Source organism: Bos indicus x Bos taurus, chromosome 27 (assembly GCF_003369695.1).
Source record: "Bos indicus x Bos taurus breed Angus x Brahman F1 hybrid chromosome 27, Bos_hybrid_MaternalHap_v2.0, whole genome shotgun sequence".
Classification (NCBI taxonomy): Eukaryota; Metazoa; Chordata; class Mammalia; order Artiodactyla; family Bovidae; genus Bos; species Bos indicus x Bos taurus.
The window spans coordinates 5,723,235-5,745,022 of record NC_040102.1 but is presented as its reverse complement, the minus strand read 5'-3'; the positions used below and the strand labels follow the sequence as shown (position 1 = coordinate 5,745,022).

Here is a 21,788-nt window from a genome sequence, read left to right as displayed (position 1 = left end):
TTTCTACCCCCAGAGGCAGGAAACCACAGATCTGTTTTCTGTCTCTATAGTTCTGCCTTCTCGAGAAATGTTATCTAAGTGGAATCACACAGCACGTAGCTTCTTTCTCCTTTCCCGTTCTCGGGGATGGTTCATGTTGCTGCCTCTATCAATCGTTTGCTGTCTTTTATTGCCGAGCCTCGATCCGCGGTGTGGATATAGCAGGTTTTGTTTACCCACGTATCAGTTGATGGACTGCTCCTAGCTTTTGGCTGGTGTGAATAATGTTGCTATGAACGATTGTGTGCAAGTCCTCTTGCAGCCACATTTTCAGTTCTCTTGGATACACACCTAGGAGTAAAGGTGTTGGATTACATGTGTATGTTTAGTTTTCAAAGGAAACTGCTGAATGACACAGCCATACCAGCGGTGCACGAGAGTCCTAGGCTCTGCACGTGGTCAGCTCTTGCGTTGTCAGAATTCTTGGCTGCAGCTGTTCCTGACGGCGCATGGCGGCATCCCCGGGTGATTTTACTTTGCATCTAATGACCAACGATGTTGAACATCATGTACTTCGTCACGTCTACATGCTCTGTGGGAAATGTCTTTTGGCCAGTCTTCTTATTAATGAATAGAAATTCTTCTCTTCTGTTTTTATCTGTTTTTAATTGGAGGATGATTGCTTTACAGTATTGGTTTGATTTCCGCCACTGAATAGAAGTTGTTTACATAGTCTGGACACTCTTCCTTCATCAGATATGTTTTGAAAATATTTTGCCTAGTCTGTGACTTGTCTTTTACTTTCCTAAATGGTTTCTTTCAAACAGCAAAACTTGTACTTGTGATGCGGTCCAGCTCATTTTATTTTTTTATGAATTGTGCTTCAGTGTCACACGTGGGAAATCCCTGCTAACCTTTCAGAACGATTGCCTGCTGTGTTTTCTTCTAGACATTTAACAATTTTAGGTCAGTGGTTCTCAGCTGGGCAGTTTTGATCTCCAGAGCATATCTGGGGATACCTGAAGACAGTCTGGAGGGTCACAGCTGGTGGAGTGTGCCAATGGCATCTAATAGAGGCCAGTGATGGGGCTCCATGTACCACAGTGCCCAGAATAGCCTTCAGAGCACAGAATCATCCTGTTGGAAATGCCAGCAGTTCTGCGGCTGACAAACCCTGAGTCAGCTCTGGCCCCTCTGAGGTCAGTGTGTGTGGTGTGAGGTGGGGATCTCCGTACACTTCCTTTTTGCATGTGAGGTAAGGATATGTTTTTTTTTTTTTTTTTTCTATCTTACTGCACTGAATTGCCTTGGCACCTTTGTTGAAATCAGGTGACCATAAATATGAGGATTTATATCTAGATTCTCTAGTCTTTTCCCTTGATTTGCATTCTACCTTTATGCCAGTAAATTTTGAAATCAGGTAGTGTAAATCCCCTAACTTTGGTCTTTTTCTAAGAAATTACTTCCTTCTTTGCATTTTCATATACATTTTAGCATTAGCTTTTCAAATTCTGTAAAAAAAAAAAAACCAAAAAACCAACAACTGGCATTTTGATGATTATATTAATCAATTTTGAGGAAAATTAGCTCTCTTATGAATAGTCTTCTAATCCATCTTGGTATATTTCTCCAATTACTTGGGTCTTTAATTTCTCCCAGAAATGTTTTTGTAGGTTTCAGTATAAATTTATTCCTATTTACTTTAGATGATGTTGCAAATGGAGTTGTATTCTTAATTCCATTTTTGAATTATCTTTTTTTTTTAATTCCTTATTGTTTTCTACGTGTAGTATATGTGATCTGAGATAGTTTTACTTCATTTCCAGTCTGCATGACTTTAATCCCTTTTCTGGCCTCCTTCTCTCAGTAGAATCTCTGATATAATATTGAATAGAAGTGGTGAGAGCCACATACCTTTCAAAATTAAAAAAAATTCAGAATTCTGAGACACTTTTAGTCCTCTGTGTTTGGGTAAGGGGTGCAAACTTGTAGTAACTAACTTTTAGGATTGCTGGGAGGATTAAACAAGATACCACATACAAAATGCTTAGTGGAAATCCTGGCACAGACAAGTGACCTTCTAAGGGACAGCATTTAGAAAGAGAATCCTAAGTGGCTGCTGGCAGGCAGCATCAGGGACCAGGACTCTGCTGTTAGGATGCAGGCCTGGGTGGACACGTTGTCTGGGTGGTCCTCTGTGGCCCCACGGCCGGGGGATGAAGTTCTCCGTGGCTTGTCCCCACCGGGAGACGGCACATTTTTGGTCTGTTGCCAGGAACTGCTGGTGTCAGGGGAGTTCTGCCAAAGTACTGATACCTGAGCCCCAAAGTAGCCAAGCCCAGGATGTAGTGGATGACATCGTGAAACAGGGTGTACGTGGTGCGAGGAAGGACCCAGGCTTGCCAAGCAGTGCTGAGCTCAAGATTGCTGGGCAGCAGTGTTAAGAGGGGCTTGGGGCATATGCTATGTTTACACCAAGAGAAAACGCTTCCTTATTTCCATGTGCATCGTTGTTACCTTCTCTAAGGTTTATTCTAGACGTAGATCCCTTGTATTTGCTGAGACTTGATATTTGGGGCTTTCTAGGTTGTGGTAGTGGTGAAGAACCTGCTTGCCAATGCAGGAGACATAAGAGACATGGGTTCAATCCCTGAGCCGGGAAGATTCTCCTGGAGAAGGGAATGGCAGCCCACTCCAGTACTCTTGCCTGGAGAATCCCCATGGACAGAGGAGCCCGAGGGGTTTACAGTCCATAGGGTCACTCAGAGCGACTTAGCATGCATGCACACGATATTTATTTGAGGTAGAAATCACAGCTGAAATGAGTAACATGAGGGAACAGAATCATGAGGGCATCACAGCAGCACCTGTAGCCTCGCTGGGTTGAGTGTTTTTCTCCGAGAGAAGCTGAGCGGCCGTGTGTGTAGGATTCATCCCGAATCCCCATCTCCTCCAGGGGATGGCGGGCATCCTGGAGGCCAGTGGGGACCCTGGTCTGTGGCGGGTGGTGCTCTCCTCGCCAGAAACTAAGCTTGCAGAAGCCAGGGCTACTTCCATGGGGCTAATAATCATTAATTACAGCTCCTGACACCTGTCTTCATTAATAGCTTTGAAAGGAATCTCAGGGACCTAAGGTGTAACTGTGATAACGGACCAGCATCCTTCATACCCAGCAGACTCTTTGTTCTCATTAATAAACACAATTTAATTTCCACCCTTTATTTAACAGTACAGTGCTTCAATGACAAATTCTGGGACTTAATTATGATCGTCTCTGGGACACACAGACTGGGTTTATATAGAAAAGGCCCAACAGAGGAGGGTCAGTACTTCTCTGAGACACACAGTCAGACGTCAGAAAGCCACGTGAAGGCACGTCTTCATACACCACACACATGCACAAACGTGATGATGTACGAAGGCATCCTTTCTGTGGCCGAGGACGAGTGGTGGGCTGTTCACAGCTGCTGTGGGCTGGAAGGTGTCTTCATCACGGCAGCAGGTGGTTCTCAGAGGCACAGACCTTGTGCTGACTGATGGAATCTAGAGGGAGAGAAGCAGTTAGCACTGATAATGGCCCGCATATGGTAAGACAAAAATCTTATCATAGTAGTGTTAGTTGCTCAGTTCTGGCCGACTCTCTGCGACCTCTGTCCCTGGTCTTCTCCAGGCAAGAATAGTGGACTGGGTGGCCATTTCCTCTTCCAACCTTATCATAGATACACTAAACGTATTTAAAATCTTCAGTGGTCCTGGGTTTCATGGTCCACACATCTGTGTCCATAATGGCACACGTGCCTAATTAAAGTGAAGCAGAATAACATAAAGTGAAATCAAGAGTTGAGCTCCTCAGCTGCACCAGCAACATTTCAAAGGCTTGGAATCCACGTCTTAGACGCAGCACACTTGGACATGCCCTTCATGGGGAACGGTCCAGTGGACAGTCCATGACATGGGAGACTCAAATTCTCATCTTGCTATGGCAAGTACTCGCTGGTACAGGGCAGAGCGTAACTGTTTTTTGAGAACCACAGGAAGCGCCCTGGCCCGGGACCACCCCAGGTGCAGGAGAGGGGCCGCACAGGTGGGCCTGCAGCCGGCTCCAGCAGCCCTGTGCTCTCAACACTGGAGAGCTGACTGCCCCCGACCCTTCTGCTGCTGTTGGGATGAGAGGGGCGTGCAGTGGGTGGTCAGCACGGACTGACAGAGTTAACTTATTGACGGCAACATTATCCAGTGGGTGAACAACTGTCTGAAGGACTTTAAGAAGTCAGGATGATGAACAACAGAACATGGAAAGCTGTGACGGTTTTGAGATACAGGCAAAAAAAATGGGCTTATTTTATGACTAAAAGAAAAACAAAACAAAACAAAATGGAAGAAAAAAACAGCTCATCTTAGTTGTAGCTCAAGGCAGTGCCCCAGAATTTAATCAGAGCCCTCCAAGATGAATGCACCTCCTCACAGGTGGTCTGAGCTGGGAACTGAATTGCAGAAGGGAGGATCATTAATATTTGTTATATAGATCATACACATTATATAAATGTAATTAATACATATGGTGGAACTGTAACAATTATCACTGATACCACACACACCACTTAATTCTCTACATAATACAGTTAGGGATTATTATGACATATTTTAATGTAAGCCCTTTAATCATGATACGTATTGCATACACTTTCTCTCAGTTTGTAACTTGAGTTTCAACTTTTCTTATAGAAGTTTTTACTTATATATTCAAATTATACCCATCTTTTATTGCATCCGGACTTTGAATCACAGGTAGAAAGGCTTCCCTAGACTTGGTTATACACTAATCCAGCCATATATTCTTCCAGGTTGTAAAAATCCCATTGATTCCATTTTTTACATTGATTTCTGACAGGATGTCATTTTTGAAAGCCAGAGAAGACTGCAAATAGGATGATGCTCTTTCCTACCTAATCTAAAAATCCAGTATATAATTAACACAGAACAGATAAATAGATCAGTGGATAAGAACAAAATCTAGAAACTGACCTATGCATATGTAGGAGTTTAAGAGATGGTTCAAGGTGGCATTATAAACCAATGGAGGGAATTCCCTGACAGTCCAGTGGTTAGGACTCCATGCTTCCCTGCTCGGGGAACTAAGATCCCGCATGCAAAAAAAAAAAAAAATCAGTGGAGAATGATAAGCTATTAAAGAGATGAGATGATTCCTTATATCCCACAATAAATACAGATGGATTAATGCTCTAAACATTAAAAACTATAAGAGCACTAACAGAGACAGGAGACTAGGGTAAAGCTCAGGGTAGGGAAGCTCTCTAAGTGAAACCTCAGTTTAGGTGCTGTGGAGGAATAGAGTTATTTTATTCCATCCAGAATAATTAAAAAGTAAAACCCACAAAAAACACCATATAAATAAAGATAGACAAGTTGAGAGGATTTTATGTTTATATTAAACAATCAGTGTAAAGCAATGTGGAAAAGAGAAACAGCCTGATGTAAAAGCAGGCAGGGGACAAGAACCGCAGTTCAGGAGCTGCGAGTCCCCGCTTGGTGCTCACGAGGAACTCAGTATTAGCATACACCTTAAGTAACGAGGTCACCAGATAGTGAAAACATGGTTAAAGTCTGGAACTGATGAGGGTGTGGGAAACAGGAATATCAAAGTACTGTTAGAGTGCTACCCAGTGAAGCTGTGTGCATCAAAATTTAAAGGACACACACACACACCCCAGGTTTCAGTAAATCCCCATCTATAAAGCTATTTTACAAAAATACTCCTGTCTGGGATTGGGCTAGACTAATTAGAGCTTAAGATGGTCTCTTAAAATTGAATTTGAATCACTCCAACTAGAATAAACACATACAGTTTACAATACCAGAAATAACCCCAAATATCAAATCGTAAGGAGTGTATAAATTAATCACAGCACCTCTGACGGTTAAAAAGAATGAAGCAATTGAATGAAAATGGAAGGATCTTCTAGACCCAGAGTTGGATAAAAGCTCATCAATGTGTGATTCTCCGTTTATGGAGAACAAACCCTCAGTGCGTATGTTTATATACATTTATTTCTATGTAAATATATGTTAAACCTGAAGGAGACAGCTTTGTCTGCAGTGTAGCTGCTTTCGGGAAGGGTAGTTGGGTTCAGGGATTTTATGTATTTCTCTGCTGTCTGACTTCCTTGACCATGAAATCAAGTGTCACTCTACATATCCGTCCATCTATTGTGGTGGGCAAAAGAATATTGGCTGGAGAAGGATCCAGCTTTAAATTCAGATAAAACGGAAGCCACAAGGAAGTCTGTGGCTAACCCCTCCGCCCTCTGGGATGGTGCTGCCCGAGGGGTTTGCCCCTGGACCCCCGAGCAGGGATGAGGGGTGTGTGGTGGCGTGCGCGGTTGGGGCAGGGGGCAGTACTTGAGGAGCGGCCGAGCGCCAGGCCAGCTGCATCCAGGGGGCGCCTCCCAGCTCCACATTCCCAACTGTAAACATACCCGGGGAGAGGGATTTCTGTCCAAGTTCATTTGGCATCTGAAGACGGCCACGTCCCCAAATTCCAATGTCATGTCAGATGTACGATCGTCAAACACCCCATAAAACGTGACCACAAGACAGATGTTAGCGCAGTGCCAGTCCCCGCCAGCTGAGAGGGAGACAGATTGTACACCAGCGGCTCCCATGAAATTGCAATTGGAAAGAAAGAAACCCAGGTTTTGTTTGTTTGTTTTCAGCAGAGCTATCTCACAGGTCTTGGCACACGTTATGTGTACACGTTCAAGTTCACTGGCCGGGCTTCTGTGTGGTCGTGTGGTTGGGATGTCGAATCAACATGCCGCTAACGCTTTTTCTTTTTTTAAGGGTGGGGCGGATAAGTCACTTTATTTGAACTAAGACTCCGGTTGCCAACAGCCAGATGTGGTCCTGTGTATAGAGTTCGGGGACCCTCAGGGCCCTCGTGGGAGCTTTATCTCGACAAAACGAGCCACGAATTTTAGGGCTGGGACACAGCAGTGTCTGTGCAGCCGGGTATCTGTACATAAGGGGTCAGCTTGTGACTCTGCAGGGCTTCCCTGGTGGTTCAGATGGTAAGGAGTCTGCCTGCAATACAGGAGACGTGGGTTTGATCCCTGGGTTGGGAAAAATCCCCTGGAGAAGGGAATGGCAACCCATTGCAGTATTCTTGCCTGGAGAATTCCATGGAGAGAGGAGTCTGGTGGGCTACAGTCCATGGGGTCTCAGAGCTCGACACAACTGACCGACTAACACTTTCATGCGACAGTTTCTTCTCTCTGCTGTGCGGAGTGAGGGTCCCCGATGGGTGCGGAAGGTCGCCAAGTCCTTTCTGATGCTGAGTCCAGCCTGTGTTTCCCTGTGGACCCACACCAAGCATCTCTCCCCCACAACACGCTGTTTCCTCTTCTGAACAAGCCAGGCCCTTCTCTGCTTCTCCATGGATCCCGAGTTCCAGGCCCTCACTGTTCTCCCGGGTGCTCGGAATCCAAGTCTAGGACTCACCGTCCCCTCTTCTCTGCCCTCACATGGCACAGCGTCCAACCTGCCAGAGGGCGTAGGTGTTGGACTCAGCGCTTATTTAACATCTGACAGCTTCACATCACCTCCATCACTATTTCCCTGGTCCTAACCACCACCGATCACCTCAATCTCTGTAAGAGCTAAGGTCACTCTCTGGCTTCTCTTTAAAAATATGTCTCAGAGCCCATTTCCCTTTCTTAAAATCCTCTGGTGACTTCTGCTCATTCTTAGAACACCACACAGCTGACCACTGTCCATGTAGCCTGCGGGCTCAGGCTCCGCCGCCTCCTCCCCGTCATCCCCTGGATCCACGGCCTCTGCCCACCTCTCACCTTGACCCTAACTGTTCCCTTAGCGCCACACAAGCCCATCCGGCCTCGGCGAGGAGCCCAGCTCACTATCTCTCTGCACATTCCAACCTGTTTTCTTCATAGTACTTATCACCACCAGGATTTTAGAAAATGTTCTCTGTCGTCTTTAGAGTGTAAGCCCCCAAAGAGCAAGGGCTGTATCTGCCTTTTCACCTGCTATTCCAGGAGTGCCAAGAACATGCTTGGCACAGGGAAGATGCTCAAAAAACAACAAACTGGGTGAATGAATGACCTGATGCCGTGCAGAGCATCTGAAGGAGACAGTCTAACCTAGCAGGTCTCAATCTTTTTTTCTGCTCTGATATTGGGGTAGAGACGTTCACTTATCTGATACTTAACCAAGGGTACACTACGAATTTGTGCTGTCTTAGCTAAGACTGGCTAGTTTATTCCTAGCATGCCAACTTTTCCTTTCCACCTAAGATATGTGAGTGAAAAGATATCACAGCACACTATATTTTCTATACATTTTATATTTATTCCTGGGCATGGAAATGCTAATGATTTTAGTAAGTGTATCTTAAGAATCTTGCTGAATTGATTATAACCATTTCATGACTCTCTTCAATTTTTCTATGTATATATTGTATCATGGGCAAATATGCTGTAAGTTTTTTATACTCTTCGTCATTTAGGAAAGTTCCCTTATTCTTAATTGTTGTTGTTATTGTTTTTAATCATGAGTGGTATTGGATTTTCTCTAATGCTTTCAACATCTGCTGAGAACAATCAATGGGCTAGAAGAAATGATTTAATGATATTTGTTTCTACATTCTTCAGTTAAACCTTACCTGATTATATGTTTCTTAACATACTGCTAAATTTAATTTGCCAATATTTTATTTTGGATTTTTACATCCATCTTCATAAATGAGTTTGGGCTAGTCGTGTAAAATGAGATGAAATAGCTTCTCTTTTCTTTTTGTCCTGCAGTAATTTGAGATGTTTGGTAAAACTTTTGTTAAAACTATCTAGGGGGAGGTGGTAATGATTTTTTTTTGTGGTGAGACAGACATAAGCTGCAAGTTGCCATTTAAACTGTTCTAAGCATACAGTTCAGAGGCAATAAGTACATTCACAATACTGTGCCAGCACGACCAGTGCTCGTGCCCAGAAGTCTCCTACAATCCCAAACATAATCTGTGTGTTCATTAAACAGCAACTCCCCATTCCTTTCCCTGCTCCTTCCAGACTGAATTAAACTCTGTGTCTCTGTCCCTATGAATTTGCTCATCCTTAGGTAACTCATGAAACTGAATTACGTGGCCTCTGTCTTTTTGTGACTGGCTTATTTCACCTGAACACAGTGTCTTCAAGGTCCATTTGTGTTGTTGCAGGTTTCAGAACAGCCTTCCCTTTTAGGGCCGAATAATATTCTGTTGTTTGTCTATGTCTGGTTGTTTATCTGTATAGTGGAGACGTGGCCTGAGATGCTCTGAGGACCCCTGATGGATTCGACGTGATCAGCAAACCGTCAGTCCAGGGCTGTAACAAACGCCCCGTGCAGAGTGTGCAGCTCTGGGCTGCTCTCTGCTCGCTCCTCCAGGGGGCGGGGAGCCTGCCAGCACGTACGAGGCCCGCACACTATCAGGGACCTTTTTCCTGAAAGCACTGACATGGGGAGACACTCAAATGCTGTTTTATAAGTTATAAAGAAATCATGCCGAGGCGAGACCTTTTTTTTTTGGCAAGGCTGTTGAGACTATTACATTATGTTCCCACAACAGCATAAAATGTATGTTTTATCACTTGAACGTAGCCCAGACTGGAAAGGGCGCCTGAGACTGGAAATGTATTATGAGAAAGGCCAAGCTCAACCTGATAAGACCGGTGGGGATAAAAGGAGGGAAAAACAGTCACAGCTCAGGCCACTGACCCTCGATGCCCTGTACCCCCTGCCAGCCCCCACGCCAGCGGTGACCCCAGATCTGTTGTTCCTTGACCCGTAAGATGGGAACGGTGCTCTGTGGGGGTGCGGGGAGCCCAACTCCCGGGAAGTGCTTCAGAATGTAACCAGTCGCACCAAGATCAGGTGAAGGTAACTTTCTGCCTCCTGGTGCCGGGAATCTGAGTTTTGTTTTCCTGTTTATTTCCATATGTATTCAAGCTCCACAAGTGTGCTCTCTCTCAGAAATCCCCACTCCCCCTCTGGTTGAATGATTCATCAAGAATTTGGCCCAAGTGTGCTGCTGTTGCAGGCAAAGCGGGCCCTGGGGAACGGCTCGGGAACAGTCGGGACTGGTCCAGTGGCCTCGGCAGAAGGCGGCTCGGCTGATGAGCTTCCGCTCAGAGCAAGTGACTGATCACGGCTTAGGTTTCACGTGTGGAGCCCGAGGTGGAGATGGCTCAAGTTCACGCTGTCACAGGCCAGCAACACCAGGCAGCGGAAGGATGGTATGACAGGTTTGTTTTTTTTTTTTAATTTTAAGAAAACACTAGAAAACATTGGTTCATTGTTTCTAAGATACAATGAAGGGATAAAAGGCCTATCTGACGGCTCATAGTGCTCGGACATCAGAGGTCACAGTGAAAGTGTCCACTTTCCCTCCACTGAGAGGGTGATGCCAATGGCCCCCCCTTCCTCCTACTTGTCCAGCCTGTGTGACTATTGCTCGGTGCTGTTTAGTTGTTCCGTCTTGTCTGATACCTTGTGACCCCATGGACTGTAGCCCGCCAGGCTCCTCTGTCCATGGGATTTCCCAGGTAAGAGTTCCCTGGAGTGGGTTGCCATTTCCTTCTCCAGAGGATCTTGCTGACCTGGGGATCAAACCCGTGTCTCCTGCATTGGCAGGCGGATTCTTTACCATCTGAGTCACTAGGAAAGCCTTTGACTCTATTAGGCCTGCAAAAACAAAGACCCCATAGAATATAGGAATAAATGTAAGGTACTTAAAAAAAGCTTAGACTCTGGTTTAGAAGGCAAATTACAAATCTGAAAAGCTGCTTTCAAGATTTCAAAAGCAGTTTGAATAAAATAATTAAGTCTCAGGGATTCTAGCTCACACAGCATCTGATATTCTAGTTGTAACAAATTTAGTTGATAAAATTTGAGTCCTGCTTTTCAAAATTTATCACAAAATGACATTTAAGTTGTGCTTTAACATGGTTTTAATTTTAATTTCACAACATTTTGAGAATAAAGTATTCTCTGGAAGTGTTTATGGTGAAAGCTCATGGGAAGGAGAACAGTCTTCAAAAGAGAAGACGCTTCTCTGCCGAAGGAGCAGGAATGACTTTCCTACGTGTCGTTGAGTCTTGGGCCCCACGGCCCTGGACACTGCCTCCTGCAGAGGGAGGGAGTCTGCACTCCTGTGTTGTCTCCTCTGATCATCCTGTTTACTCTGTCAGGAACAGAGGTAACTAAACTAGGTCCAGAAAGAACCAGGTGACTTGTTACCTGGTCAGAAAATAAAGAATCAGCCTTTAAGGCAGGAGACCCGGGTTTGATCTCTGGGTCAGGAAGATGCCCTGGAGGAGGAAATGACAACCCACTCAGGTATTCTTGCCTGGGGAATCCCATGGACAGAGGAGTCCGGTGGGTACAGTTCACAGGTTCACAAAGGGTTGGACACAACTGAGCGACTAACACACACAGAAAAGGTGATGATCTAGACTGTGTGTTCTGTAGGTCTGTGCACATGTGGAGAGACATAAAAATGAAATCTTCACCTGCACAAAGCCGGAGCTCCAGAGGGAGATGCATACACACTAACAGAACACATATTTTTCAAGTATGTAACACTCATACGACGAGGCTGCGGAGACAGCCAGAGGACCCAGTGCGCGCTGGCAGGGGACTGATGTTATGGGTGAGGATTTCAGCACGCGGAGAGCCAAGGATTCCAGGACACACAATACCCGGATGTTGCCAAGGGCACACGCAGATGGTGTGAGCAGTGACAAATCAGAAACAGGACATGAGTTACGGGAGAGGAAAGAAACAGAAAGGCGGACCCGCAGCTTCAGCTCTGAGACTCAAAGAATGCCAAAGGGCCCGTGGACATGAGAGTCCAGGCTTCAAGCAGGTAGGCATCTGCCTCCTGAAGACCCACCAGCAGGGGGGGCCATGTGGCCAGACCCTTGGGGGAGCCAGGCAGGCAGCCGACATGTGCACAAAGTGTGCACAGAAACGCACCAGCGCGGAGGGGCCGGCCGAGCTCCCCAACCTGGAAACAGTAAGAGTGCAGACCAGCCTCTGGGCCCCTGCATGACCGCAGACTTTGGAAAGATGAGCTGTCGATGGGAGTTGATATCAACCATGTGCACAGTCCCGTTAGCTGAAGGAGACTCTTTTTCAAAGTACAGTTCTGGTCTCCAGTTGGTATCATTTTGATATATGCAGTTTTCTTCAAAACAAAACAAAACAAAACCAAAACCTCTGTTTGAGAACATAGGATGTTTTGAAGGTTGTATTTTTGGCATGTGGAAAAGAGTAAACAGCCTCTGTTGGCTTCTGGACTGTAGCTACGACCGTAGGTGTTTTGAAGTTAGTTTCCAGGCAAATGACAAATGACTGTGCACCAGAAAGTGAAAGATTATATATCAAAGGAGGACACCGGTCATTTACAAGATATTCATAAACATGGTTATTATAAACGAGTGCCACCGGAACAAACACGGTCTCTGCCAACCTATTAAACCAGCAGTCCCCGGCCTGTTTGGCACCAGGGACCAGTTTCACGGAAGACGATTTTTCCACGGACTGGTGGGTGGGTGGGGGGGTGGTTTTGAGAAGATTCACACACGTTACATTTACTGCGCCCTTTATTTCTGATCTCATGCCACCGCTGAGCCGACCGACGGGGGTGTGGTCTGATCTAATGCTGCCGCTGAGCCGACCGACAGCGGGTGCTGGTCTGTGGCCCCAAGGTAATCCTGGTGTTGAATGGTAACATCTAGGATGGGGTGAGAGAAGCCAGGAGTTTGGGGTTTAGAGACAAGGAAAGTGAACAGGAGGACGGCTGAGAAAGACACTTAGGCGGAGAGGGAGAGGGAGACATCTAAGAAGCCACATGAGCAGCTTGGCAAAAGTGCTGAAATGGGTAATCCAGTGTCAGGGGCTGAACCTCCACAAAGCCCACAGGTCGAAGCCCGAACCTCCAGGACCTCTGAATGGGACTGTGTTTTGAAAAAGGGCCTTTGAAGAGATCACTAAATTAAAATGAGGTCATGAGAATGGGCCCTGATCCAGTTACTGGTGTCCTCAGAAGAAGACGACATGGGGACACGAGGGAGAGCGAAGTGAAGACACAGGGTAAAGACGGCCCCCCACAAGCAGGGGCGAGAACCCAGCCTCGCGGACGCTGATCAGACGTCCAGCTCCAGGACCAAGGACATCTTCCTGCCCCCTCAGCCCCGGGCCTGCGGTCCAGTTACGGCAGTTGGGCCGACACGCGGCCGTCCACACGCAGTGGAGGAAGACGTGGAGCTGAACCCCAGTGGACCTGACCCCACCCCGTTCCCCCCGCTTGGCTCCACCGCATCACACGCTGCCGGCTCTGCCGCCCTGCGCCCCCTCCTCCCGGCACCCCCAGAGCCAGGGACAGACGGCGCTCCCCCAGCCAGGGTCGGCCTCCAGCCTCACCCGGGATCCCCCCTCCCCCTGCAGAATCCCCGGGGGACCTTTGCCCAACACGGCAACACTGACGCCGACACATGCATCACACTCACGCCCCACCTGCTTCTGGAAATAAAAGCCGAAGGTCGCTTTGCTGTAAAACACAGCACTGTGAGCACGAGGACAGGTGAGTACGCGGAGTGGGGCGGTGGCAGGGGCAGCAGCCTCCGGCTGAGCTGCAGGGGGCGGGGTGGCTGGCAGGAGCAGTGGGCGTCCGGTGGAGCTGCAGGGAGCAGGGCGGCTGGTAGGGGCAGTGGGCATCTGGCGGAGCTGCAGGGAGCAGGGCGGCCGGTAGAGGCAGCAGCCTCCGGCGGAGCTGCAGGGAGCAGGGCGGCCGGCAGGGGCAGCGGGCATCCGGCGGAGCTGCCAGGAGCAGGGCGGCTGGCAGGGGCAGCGGGCATCTGGCGGAGCTGCAGGGAGCAGGGTGGCCAGCAGGGGCAGCGGGCGTCCGGCGGAGCTGCCGGGAGCAGGGCGGCCGGCTGGGCCTTGCACGCAAGCTGGGAGGGCAGGTGGCACAAGTCTAAGAGGACTTCCTTTGTCCGCGTGGGCTCACCTGGACAGACAGGTGACCTTGTGACAGCTGGTAATCACACAGCTGTTTTCTTTAACTACAGGCCTCTTAACGCAGATGACATGAGAAGTGCAGCAGGCCTGATGCTCCCCAACCGTCGCCCCCAGGACCGCAGGACAGAGGCTCTGAAGGGCCTCCCCGCAGCTCTGACTTCATATGATGCCTCCCCCTCCCTCCAGGAACCCGAGTGTGGATGCTCACCTAGGATCCACGTTTCCGACAGGTACTTGACCGTCTCCTTCTTCCTTCCTGGGGAGGGTCCGATGAAGATGCTGGCCTGGCGAGGGACCTGTGTGACCCGACCCCCGCACAGCATGACCAGCTCCCCCAGCTTGGCTCTGGGGGGGTTGCTGGCCGGGGAGATGAACATGGTGGGCTGGTCGGCAAACAGGGTTCCACGGTACTGCCCAGCAGAAGACAGGCGTTCCTGGCGGCAGAGCTGTGGGGAGAGACAGGGGCAGGGATTACTCTAGACCTTTTCATTGTTGAGAACAAGCTGACTGAAATAGGAAAGGCTGAGGTTGGGTTGTCTGTCCTCGACGGGTTCTGAGGATCCAGGGGTGATGACAACATTTATGAGCAGATGACATTTTCTGGGGCAGCAAATTTACAAGCAAAAAAAAAAAAAAAAAAAGTTTAGGCCTTTGATTTATTACAGATTCTAGACCAAATTATTGGAAAGCAATCAACTGTTCGGTTGAGCCAGGGGGACAGCCTCCTGAGTGACGGGAGGGCCGTGGAGGCAGGAGGCTCGCCTGGAGTGCCCACTGTGTGGGACTGCACCCTCTGCCCGGCTCAGGGCGCCCACAGTGGGCAGCGTCAGCGCTGAGCCACTCCATTCACCCCCGTCCGTCAGCAGGAGAACACAAAGGGAGTCCTGGCCCTGTGCCCGCGGGCCGGGGGGGCCTGAGGGCCGCGTCCTGGTGGGTGGGGACCAGTGTGGAGACTCCGCAGGGTTCAGAGCGGGCCGTGCGGCCTGCCCTGATGGGTCAGGGTTGGCGGCTGGCCTGGAGGCGGCGGGGAGGCCCCTCTGTTCTGACACACACGGTGCTAAGTACCGATTAAAGAAAGACCCCTCAATGCACAGATAGCCCTGGGGAGGTAGTCAGGGTTCCAGACTTTAACCCATGAATTTCTCTGAGGACAGGTCTGTGGCTCAGGGCAACTGCGGGTTTTGACGGGAGGTCTGTGGGAGGAGAGGGTGGCGCGCCTCAGAGGAGGGGGCACCCAGTGCCCAGAGGACGGGGGGTGGCCAGCGTGGGGCCAGCGTGACCCCAGGCGGGAGGGCGGCAGAAGATGCCCTCCTCAGGCTGCCGCTCCGGCAAAACCCCAGGAAGAGCTGTTCCTGCACTCGGTTTGCATGCTGCTCTCGTTTTCAGGAAAAGATCCTACACCCCCCACCCACCGCAAAAGAGAAAAAGGCTCCACCATCAGTGAAATGAATGTGATCAATTTAAATCTGGCCGTAGAGTCACTTTCTTTTCTTACGCCAACCTTGAATTTTGCCATAAGTGCTGATATAAAGCATCATGTTTTATATCTTCCCTTCGACTCAGGAACTAACAGGGCAAATGACAATTCTGCCAGTGTGGTACCTTCGTTCATGCCGTCAGTTACTCCCAACATCCCTGGGAGCAAGTGGGGCGCTCCTTTAATTTTGCACATGAAGATACTGACGCGGAAGAGATCTGCTTTGGTTAACTGTGAGCTGAGCTGCAGGAGAAAGCCGAAGACCCATAAACGCAGTAAGTCACGGGGCCACGCAGCCCTGCAGCTGGGGATCCAGAACCTCCCTCAAGTTGGATGCAGTCACATGTCGTCAAAGCTTGCTGTAGGAGGTGAGGCCTGACACAGCAAAGGAACAAAGTCAGGGCACCCTTCCCGGCTTTCTGTTGCTCAAACCCACTCTGTCCTTTCCTCCTGAGCAGGGAGGCGCAGTCATTTTCTGAGTGCTGACCTCTGCAGGGCCAGCTGTTCAAGGTGGGCGCCCCTTCCCCGCCGGGGGCGGGGGGGAGACTCAGGCTTGGCCCGAGCCAACTGTTGGGACCCTCCTTACAAAGGCCTGCATGAAGCTGGGCTGGAGTCTGGCCAGTGGGGCCTGGGGGCAGGTCTTCTGGGGGCGGTTTTTCCTCACTCCCTATAAGAACGACTTTGGCCTGTCGACACAGGACACCCCGGATTCCCGAGGCTGAGAACCACCAAGTGGGAAGACGGAATGGCGTGGACCTGGGCAACGAGGGCCTCTAAGTCGGTAGCCTGACCAAACCAGGCCCTGTCCTCCTCTGTCCTTTTAATGTCGGGGGGAAACCTCCTAACTTTTGTTTCTCTCCATATCCTCAGTTTAATGCCTCCCCCCGCAAAAAAATTTTTAAGAGGTATTCTGAATTTTAATTGGAAGTAAAATTGATGTTATATTAGATCAAGGTACGCATAGTGATTTGATATTTTCTTATATCACAAAATGATCACCATGACAGGCCTCATTATCATCATCTGTTATCATACAAAGACAGAGTACATAGTTTTTGACCATTTTCCCCACACTGTACATTTCATGCTCATGATTCACTTATTTTGCAGCTGGAAGCTTGTACCTCTGCACCCCCCCACGCCCCAGCTTACCTCATCCATTCCCCTCCCACCACAGCTTCCCCTCCAGCAGCCACAAGCTTGTTTCCATATCTATGCTTCTGTTACTGTTTTGATTTGTTTGTTCATTTGTTGTCTTAGTTTCTACATAAGTGATACCACATGCTATTTCTCTTTCTCTGTATGACTTATTTCACTTAGCATAATACCCCTTAGATCTATCCATGATGTTGCAAATGGCAAGATTTTATTTCTCATGACTGAGTAATATTCCATTGTGTGTATACATATCCCACATCTTTAGCCACTTGTCTGTGGACACATATGTTGCTTCCATATGATGAGGGTATTATACATTCTCTGGAAAACAAGCGTCTTCTGACTGGTGCTCTGTGATGACCTAGAGGGTGGGATAGGGGCAGGGTGGGAGGGAGGTCCAAGAGCCAGGGGAAATATGTCTACCTGTAGCTGATTCGTTCCATTGTACAGCAGAAACTAACACAAAACTGTAAAGTAATTATATTCCAATTTTTAAAAAATGATCATAGCACAGTAACAGTATATAACTTTCAATACCTTTTGAGTATCCACCAATAGTATTAATACACTTGGTTAATTGGAACTGGGTTCCTATGTAAAGCAAGCAGTCTGGCAGGGATAGGACCAATTGTAATGACTTTGGGATAGGACTGGTGGTGGAAGGCAGGCCTTTCATTCATAAACTTTACTATTCTTTACATTTTTAAAGCACAAACTATTTCCATAAATGTGTCAGAACCTCAGCAGGCCTTTCATTCATAAACTTTACTATTCTTTACATTTTTAAAGCACAAACTATTTCCATAAATGTGTCAGAACCTCAGTGGCAGAGGTATGAAAAAATATCTACCAAACGAGTTAGTACATCCACTTTACAAAATAGCATAAATCTGAGGCAGAGCTTGGAAAAGACAAGAGCCAGAGACTGGTCTGTCTTCTAATTGAGTCCCCATCCCAACCACCATTCTTCCATATTTCAACTCCATAAATTATGCTGCAAGGGGCAGGCTGACGTGGAAAACTACTACCATCTGCTGAGAACGCTGGATGCAGCTATATTAAGATTTCCAAATGTAACTGATGCATATTCCTCCCCTTTCCTAGGATTTTATGACTGATCAGATAACATTAACATACCAAGTAAATACAGAGTATCAACTTGAACTTCCAGTTTCTCTTTTGCACCAACATCTAACAAGTGATTTTTGCATTTATAGCCACACTGGAGTACTTCCTTATATTTTTGTAGCTAGGTTTCAGAACCTAACACCAGAAGACGTGAGTAAACACTGTAAAGGAAAAACATTTCAAAGAGCAATTTGGATTGCTTCTCTTTTCTGGGATCCTTGACAGTAAGACTTGAGAACCAATCATTCTGATTCAGACACTCAAGGACATCAAAAGAGAGCGTGAGACTCACAAAATGATTACAGATTGTAACAGTTATTATATGGATTATCAAAGATTATTAACAATAGCAAAAGACCTAATATAACTAAGTTAAACCATCTTTAGGCAGTGGTGGTGGTGGTGGAGCCGCTCAGTCGTGTCCAACTCCTGCGAGCCCTCCAGGCTCCTCCATCCATGGCACTCCCCAGGCAAGGACACTGGAGCGGGCTCCCATTTCCCTCTCCATGGGATCCTCCCGACCCAGGAATCGAACCTGGGTCTTCTGCATTGCAGGCAGACTCTCTACTAACTGAGCCACCAGGGAAGCCCACCTTTAGGCAGAAACTCTCTCAAATGATAATGACAGACAACCTGTCTGTGGTGGGCGGGCGGGGGGTGGGGGACTTCCCAGGTGACTCAGTGGAGGAGACGCGGGCTCCATCTCTGGACTGGGAAGAATTCCTGCCCGGGGAGCTTCACGGCCAGAGGGGCCTGGCAGGCCACAGTCCGCAGGGTCACAGAGAGTCAGGCACGCCTGAAGGGACTGAGCACGCATTCTCTGTGAGGTCAAAGGTCTCTGCCACCCAGGGTCAGTCCCCAGCGTGTCCTCCACATCCAGTGGTGCTGAGACCCCCAGCTGACCCTTGCTAGCAGCTCAGGCCTGGAGTCCACCACCATGGCTGTCCCATGCCGTGGACCGAGCCTTCCCCTACTCCAAAGAGGCTAGGAACATCAGGTGTGGAGGAGTTGACCATCTGAGGCTTAAGACAGCTTTGGCCCAGCTTCAGGCCTCTGAGACAGAGACAGAGAAGTGGAGGGAAATAGCTTAAAAGGGTCCAAAAGCAGAGCCCTGTTTAACACCAGTAAAGGTTCTCCCCCGCCCCAAGGGCAAACATACCATCCCAGCTCCTCCTTCCCCTCCTGCGTGAGCCCCAGGCTGACAGGACGCCGGGCTAGTTCCCTGTCCGGAGCAGTATGCAGATGGCCTGATGCGCAGGGGCCAGCTCCCTCAGTGATGGGGTGGGAACAGCCCTAGCGGGGCCTCCGCCCCCATCAGACAGGTGTCCAAGGGGGCTCCTCTCCCAGCTCCAGCCTTCTCACTGTGCTTTGAGAAACAGAAACCCAAGCACTTAAAAGAGCTCTCGTTGCTCTGAGGACAGACCCGAGTCCCCAGCAGAGTCCCCAAACCGGAGCGGCCGTGGGGCTAGCGGGAGGCCCCAGGGTGTCTCAGAAGCAGCTGCATGTTTCGACGAGGGGTGTGTCCACGCTATGTCACTCACCGTGTTCCTCATCTCGGATCATCCAGTAGAAGAGCCTGACCTAGATGGGGCCGCCGACGTCTGCGGGAGAGCCAGCTGTCTCCTGATAGGAAGGACGCTGGATGCGACGATACACTCTCCGCAGGCAGCTCTGTGGTATCCTCTGTGAGCCTACAGGGGCCAGAGCTTCTCTGCTGGACACTAAGCCTGGGCAGGCCCTAGCTACTGGGGACACTGGCCTGGGACACACACCAGTGACAAGAGGGCTCCCGCATGCAGGTAGCTGAAACAGAAGGCGCTGGTCGGGGAGCCAGGACATAGCCAGCAGCCTGTACCCACTTGCCACTGGGTGTGGACATGCTTGTTCAGGCCAGTGTCAGCAACTTGGTGATGGAAGTGTTTCCTCGGCCACGAGGGTGGGTCCCAGCTCCACCTGATACTTTAGCCAACAGTAGATCTCCAAAGACGATCCTCTCTCTGACCGATAGGAGGGAGAGGCAATGGGAAAAGAACCCAGCAGGAATCCTTGGGTGCTCCTCTGATGACCCTCAAACTCTAGAACCAGCTCAGCTGCATGGGGTGGGGAGTGGCAGGCACTCAGGCCAGCCGCTCTGTCAAGGAAATCCCCAAAGAGCGAAAACCAAAAAGCCGGCAGCTGCACAGGTCGGGGAGCTCTCGAACGTTGAGCGGGGAGCCACACGGCCTGGCAGAAAAGATCTCACTCACCCGGGAAGGCAGGATGTGGCAGGGAAAGCCCAGGAGTTCTACCCGAGTGAACCACGTGAGCAGAGGCCCAGGGACCAGCCAGAGGGGCCCCTCTTACCTCCGCCCCGACGCTGTGTCTGCTCTCAGAGACGTCTCAACTTTTCAGCCACTTTTTGTTGGGATTTTTGTTTCCAGAATCCCAAGCATCCAGATGCTACGGTTCTCACGACCCTGCCACTTATCAGAGGTAACAGTTTGCGTGTATTTTTCTAAATTCTACACAACACACACACGTATTAGGGACAGAGTTTTGCCTTAATCGAGGATCCACCTTGGCATACAGAAAAGCTGTAACTCAAACCTGTTTTTTGAATCCAGCGGAAAGGACCTGTGTGGGGCTTTCTCATGTTTAGAATGTGACTTCAGAGCTAATTTGATTCTTCTTCTCCCGCCCACATTTATTGAACGCTTACTGTCTACCAGGCATGTGCAAGGTGCCAGGAAGCAAAGCTGATTAAATTGCAGTCCCTGAGCTCAGTTTAAAGCATGTGCTGCAAAAGTCAGTAAATGGAAATATTTCCATTTATTTATTCAGCTTGAAATCAGAGGAAGCAAAGAATTAGAAGGATCTGATTCTTCACTCAAAATAACTGAGACTACGTGCTTGTTGACTTTCCAGTCCTAAGTAAAACAATTTTCTGGGGAAGTTTAATCAAGATTTAGGTTATTTAAAATTAAAAGTTAATTTGGAAACTTACCCTCCAGACACTCTCTGATGTACACAGGGACGTGCATGTATAGGAGGTCATTGCCATGGAAACGGTGGTGACTGGCAAGGTTTATTTATATTATAAATATAATAGGACACACGATTCTGCCTACTGCTGAGCTTTAACTAAGGTCATTTAAGGAGGTGGGAGGTTTTAAGAATGGGATACTCCCCCAGCACCCACTTTGTTATTCCCCAGCCCCCCAGGGGTTTTGCTCCGTGAGTCCTCGTGATCGATGGGCCTCAGAGGCCTCAGTGCGGCCGGTGTGCCCCGGAGCCCAGCTTGGCGTGGAAGGTACAGGTCATGCTACTGAGATGCTGCCCAAAGGGTCTGATCGAGGCAGTCTAGCAAAACGTTCCTCTCCAGCAAAGCAACGTTTTGTCCCCAATGCAAGTGTTAGCTGTTGAGTCATGTCTGACTCTTTGTGACCCATGGACTGTGGCCCACCAGGCTCCTCTGTCCATGGTATTCCTTAGGCAAGAATACTGGAGTGGGTGGTCATTCCCTTCTCCAGGGGATCTTCCCGACCCAGGGATCGAACCCACGTCTCCTGCATTGCAGATAGATTCTTTACCATCTGGGCCACCCAGGGAAGCCCCTGTCCCCACTGGCACGTTGTAAAAACTGAGCTGAGGCCTGTGAGGCAGCGGGCAGCGCAGGCTAAGAGAGCAGTGGAAAAGGCTCCGCGTCCTCTCTGACCTTGTTCCATGAGGCCTCACCGTGATGCCTGCCTGCACCTCGAGATGGAGCAGGAAAGCTTCAAAGGCACAGATTTTAAGCCAACGTGCTGTTGATTAATTTCACTGCCTTCTCAGTCCCTTATGGATGGCAATTCAGGGGAATCTGATGTAAATTCTAACTCAGATTCAGACTTTTCAGCACACACCAAATGCAGCCAACTGCTAGAAAAAGGAGTCTGGGCGGGGCCTGGGGGTGTCGCTGCAGGTGCTGCTCAGTGGCATG

The 21,788-nt window shown here is 48.9% G+C and overlaps 1 protein-coding gene, 1 long non-coding RNA gene and 1 other non-coding gene across 10 annotated transcripts in view; 1 reads left to right on the top strand and 2 right to left on the bottom strand.

Annotated features, from left to right (window-relative positions):
* Positions 1 to 3,177: 3,177 nt before the first annotated feature.
* The window catches only part of MCPH1 (microcephalin 1), a 231,750-nt gene continuing 213,139 nt past the window's right edge, over positions 3,178 to 21,788 (bottom strand). For 6 of the 8 annotated variants that reach the window (XM_027530112.1, XM_027530118.1, XM_027530120.1 and 3 more), the window contains 3 exons: positions 14,276 to 14,513; positions 13,564 to 14,000; positions 3,178 to 3,522 (listed from right to left, as the gene is read on the bottom strand). In XM_027530112.1, coding sequence (XP_027385913.1) covers positions 3,334 to 3,522; positions 13,564 to 14,000; positions 14,276 to 14,513 — 864 coding nt within the window. In that variant the 3' untranslated portion in view covers positions 3,178 to 3,333. Of the gene's footprint in view, positions 3,523 to 13,563; positions 14,057 to 14,275; positions 14,514 to 21,788 lie in introns of all 8 variants that reach the window. The other 2 variants (XM_027530113.1, XM_027530116.1) reach the window with 2 other exon arrangements.
* Positions 15,831 to 16,493, top strand: LOC113885011. The gene is made up of 2 exons (XR_003509096.1): positions 15,831 to 15,912; positions 16,003 to 16,493. It is a non-coding gene; the product is annotated as an uncharacterized LOC113885011 (long non-coding RNA).
* TRNAC-GCA lies at positions 18,345 to 18,416 on the bottom strand. The gene has a single exon. It is a non-coding gene; the product is annotated as a tRNA-Cys (tRNA).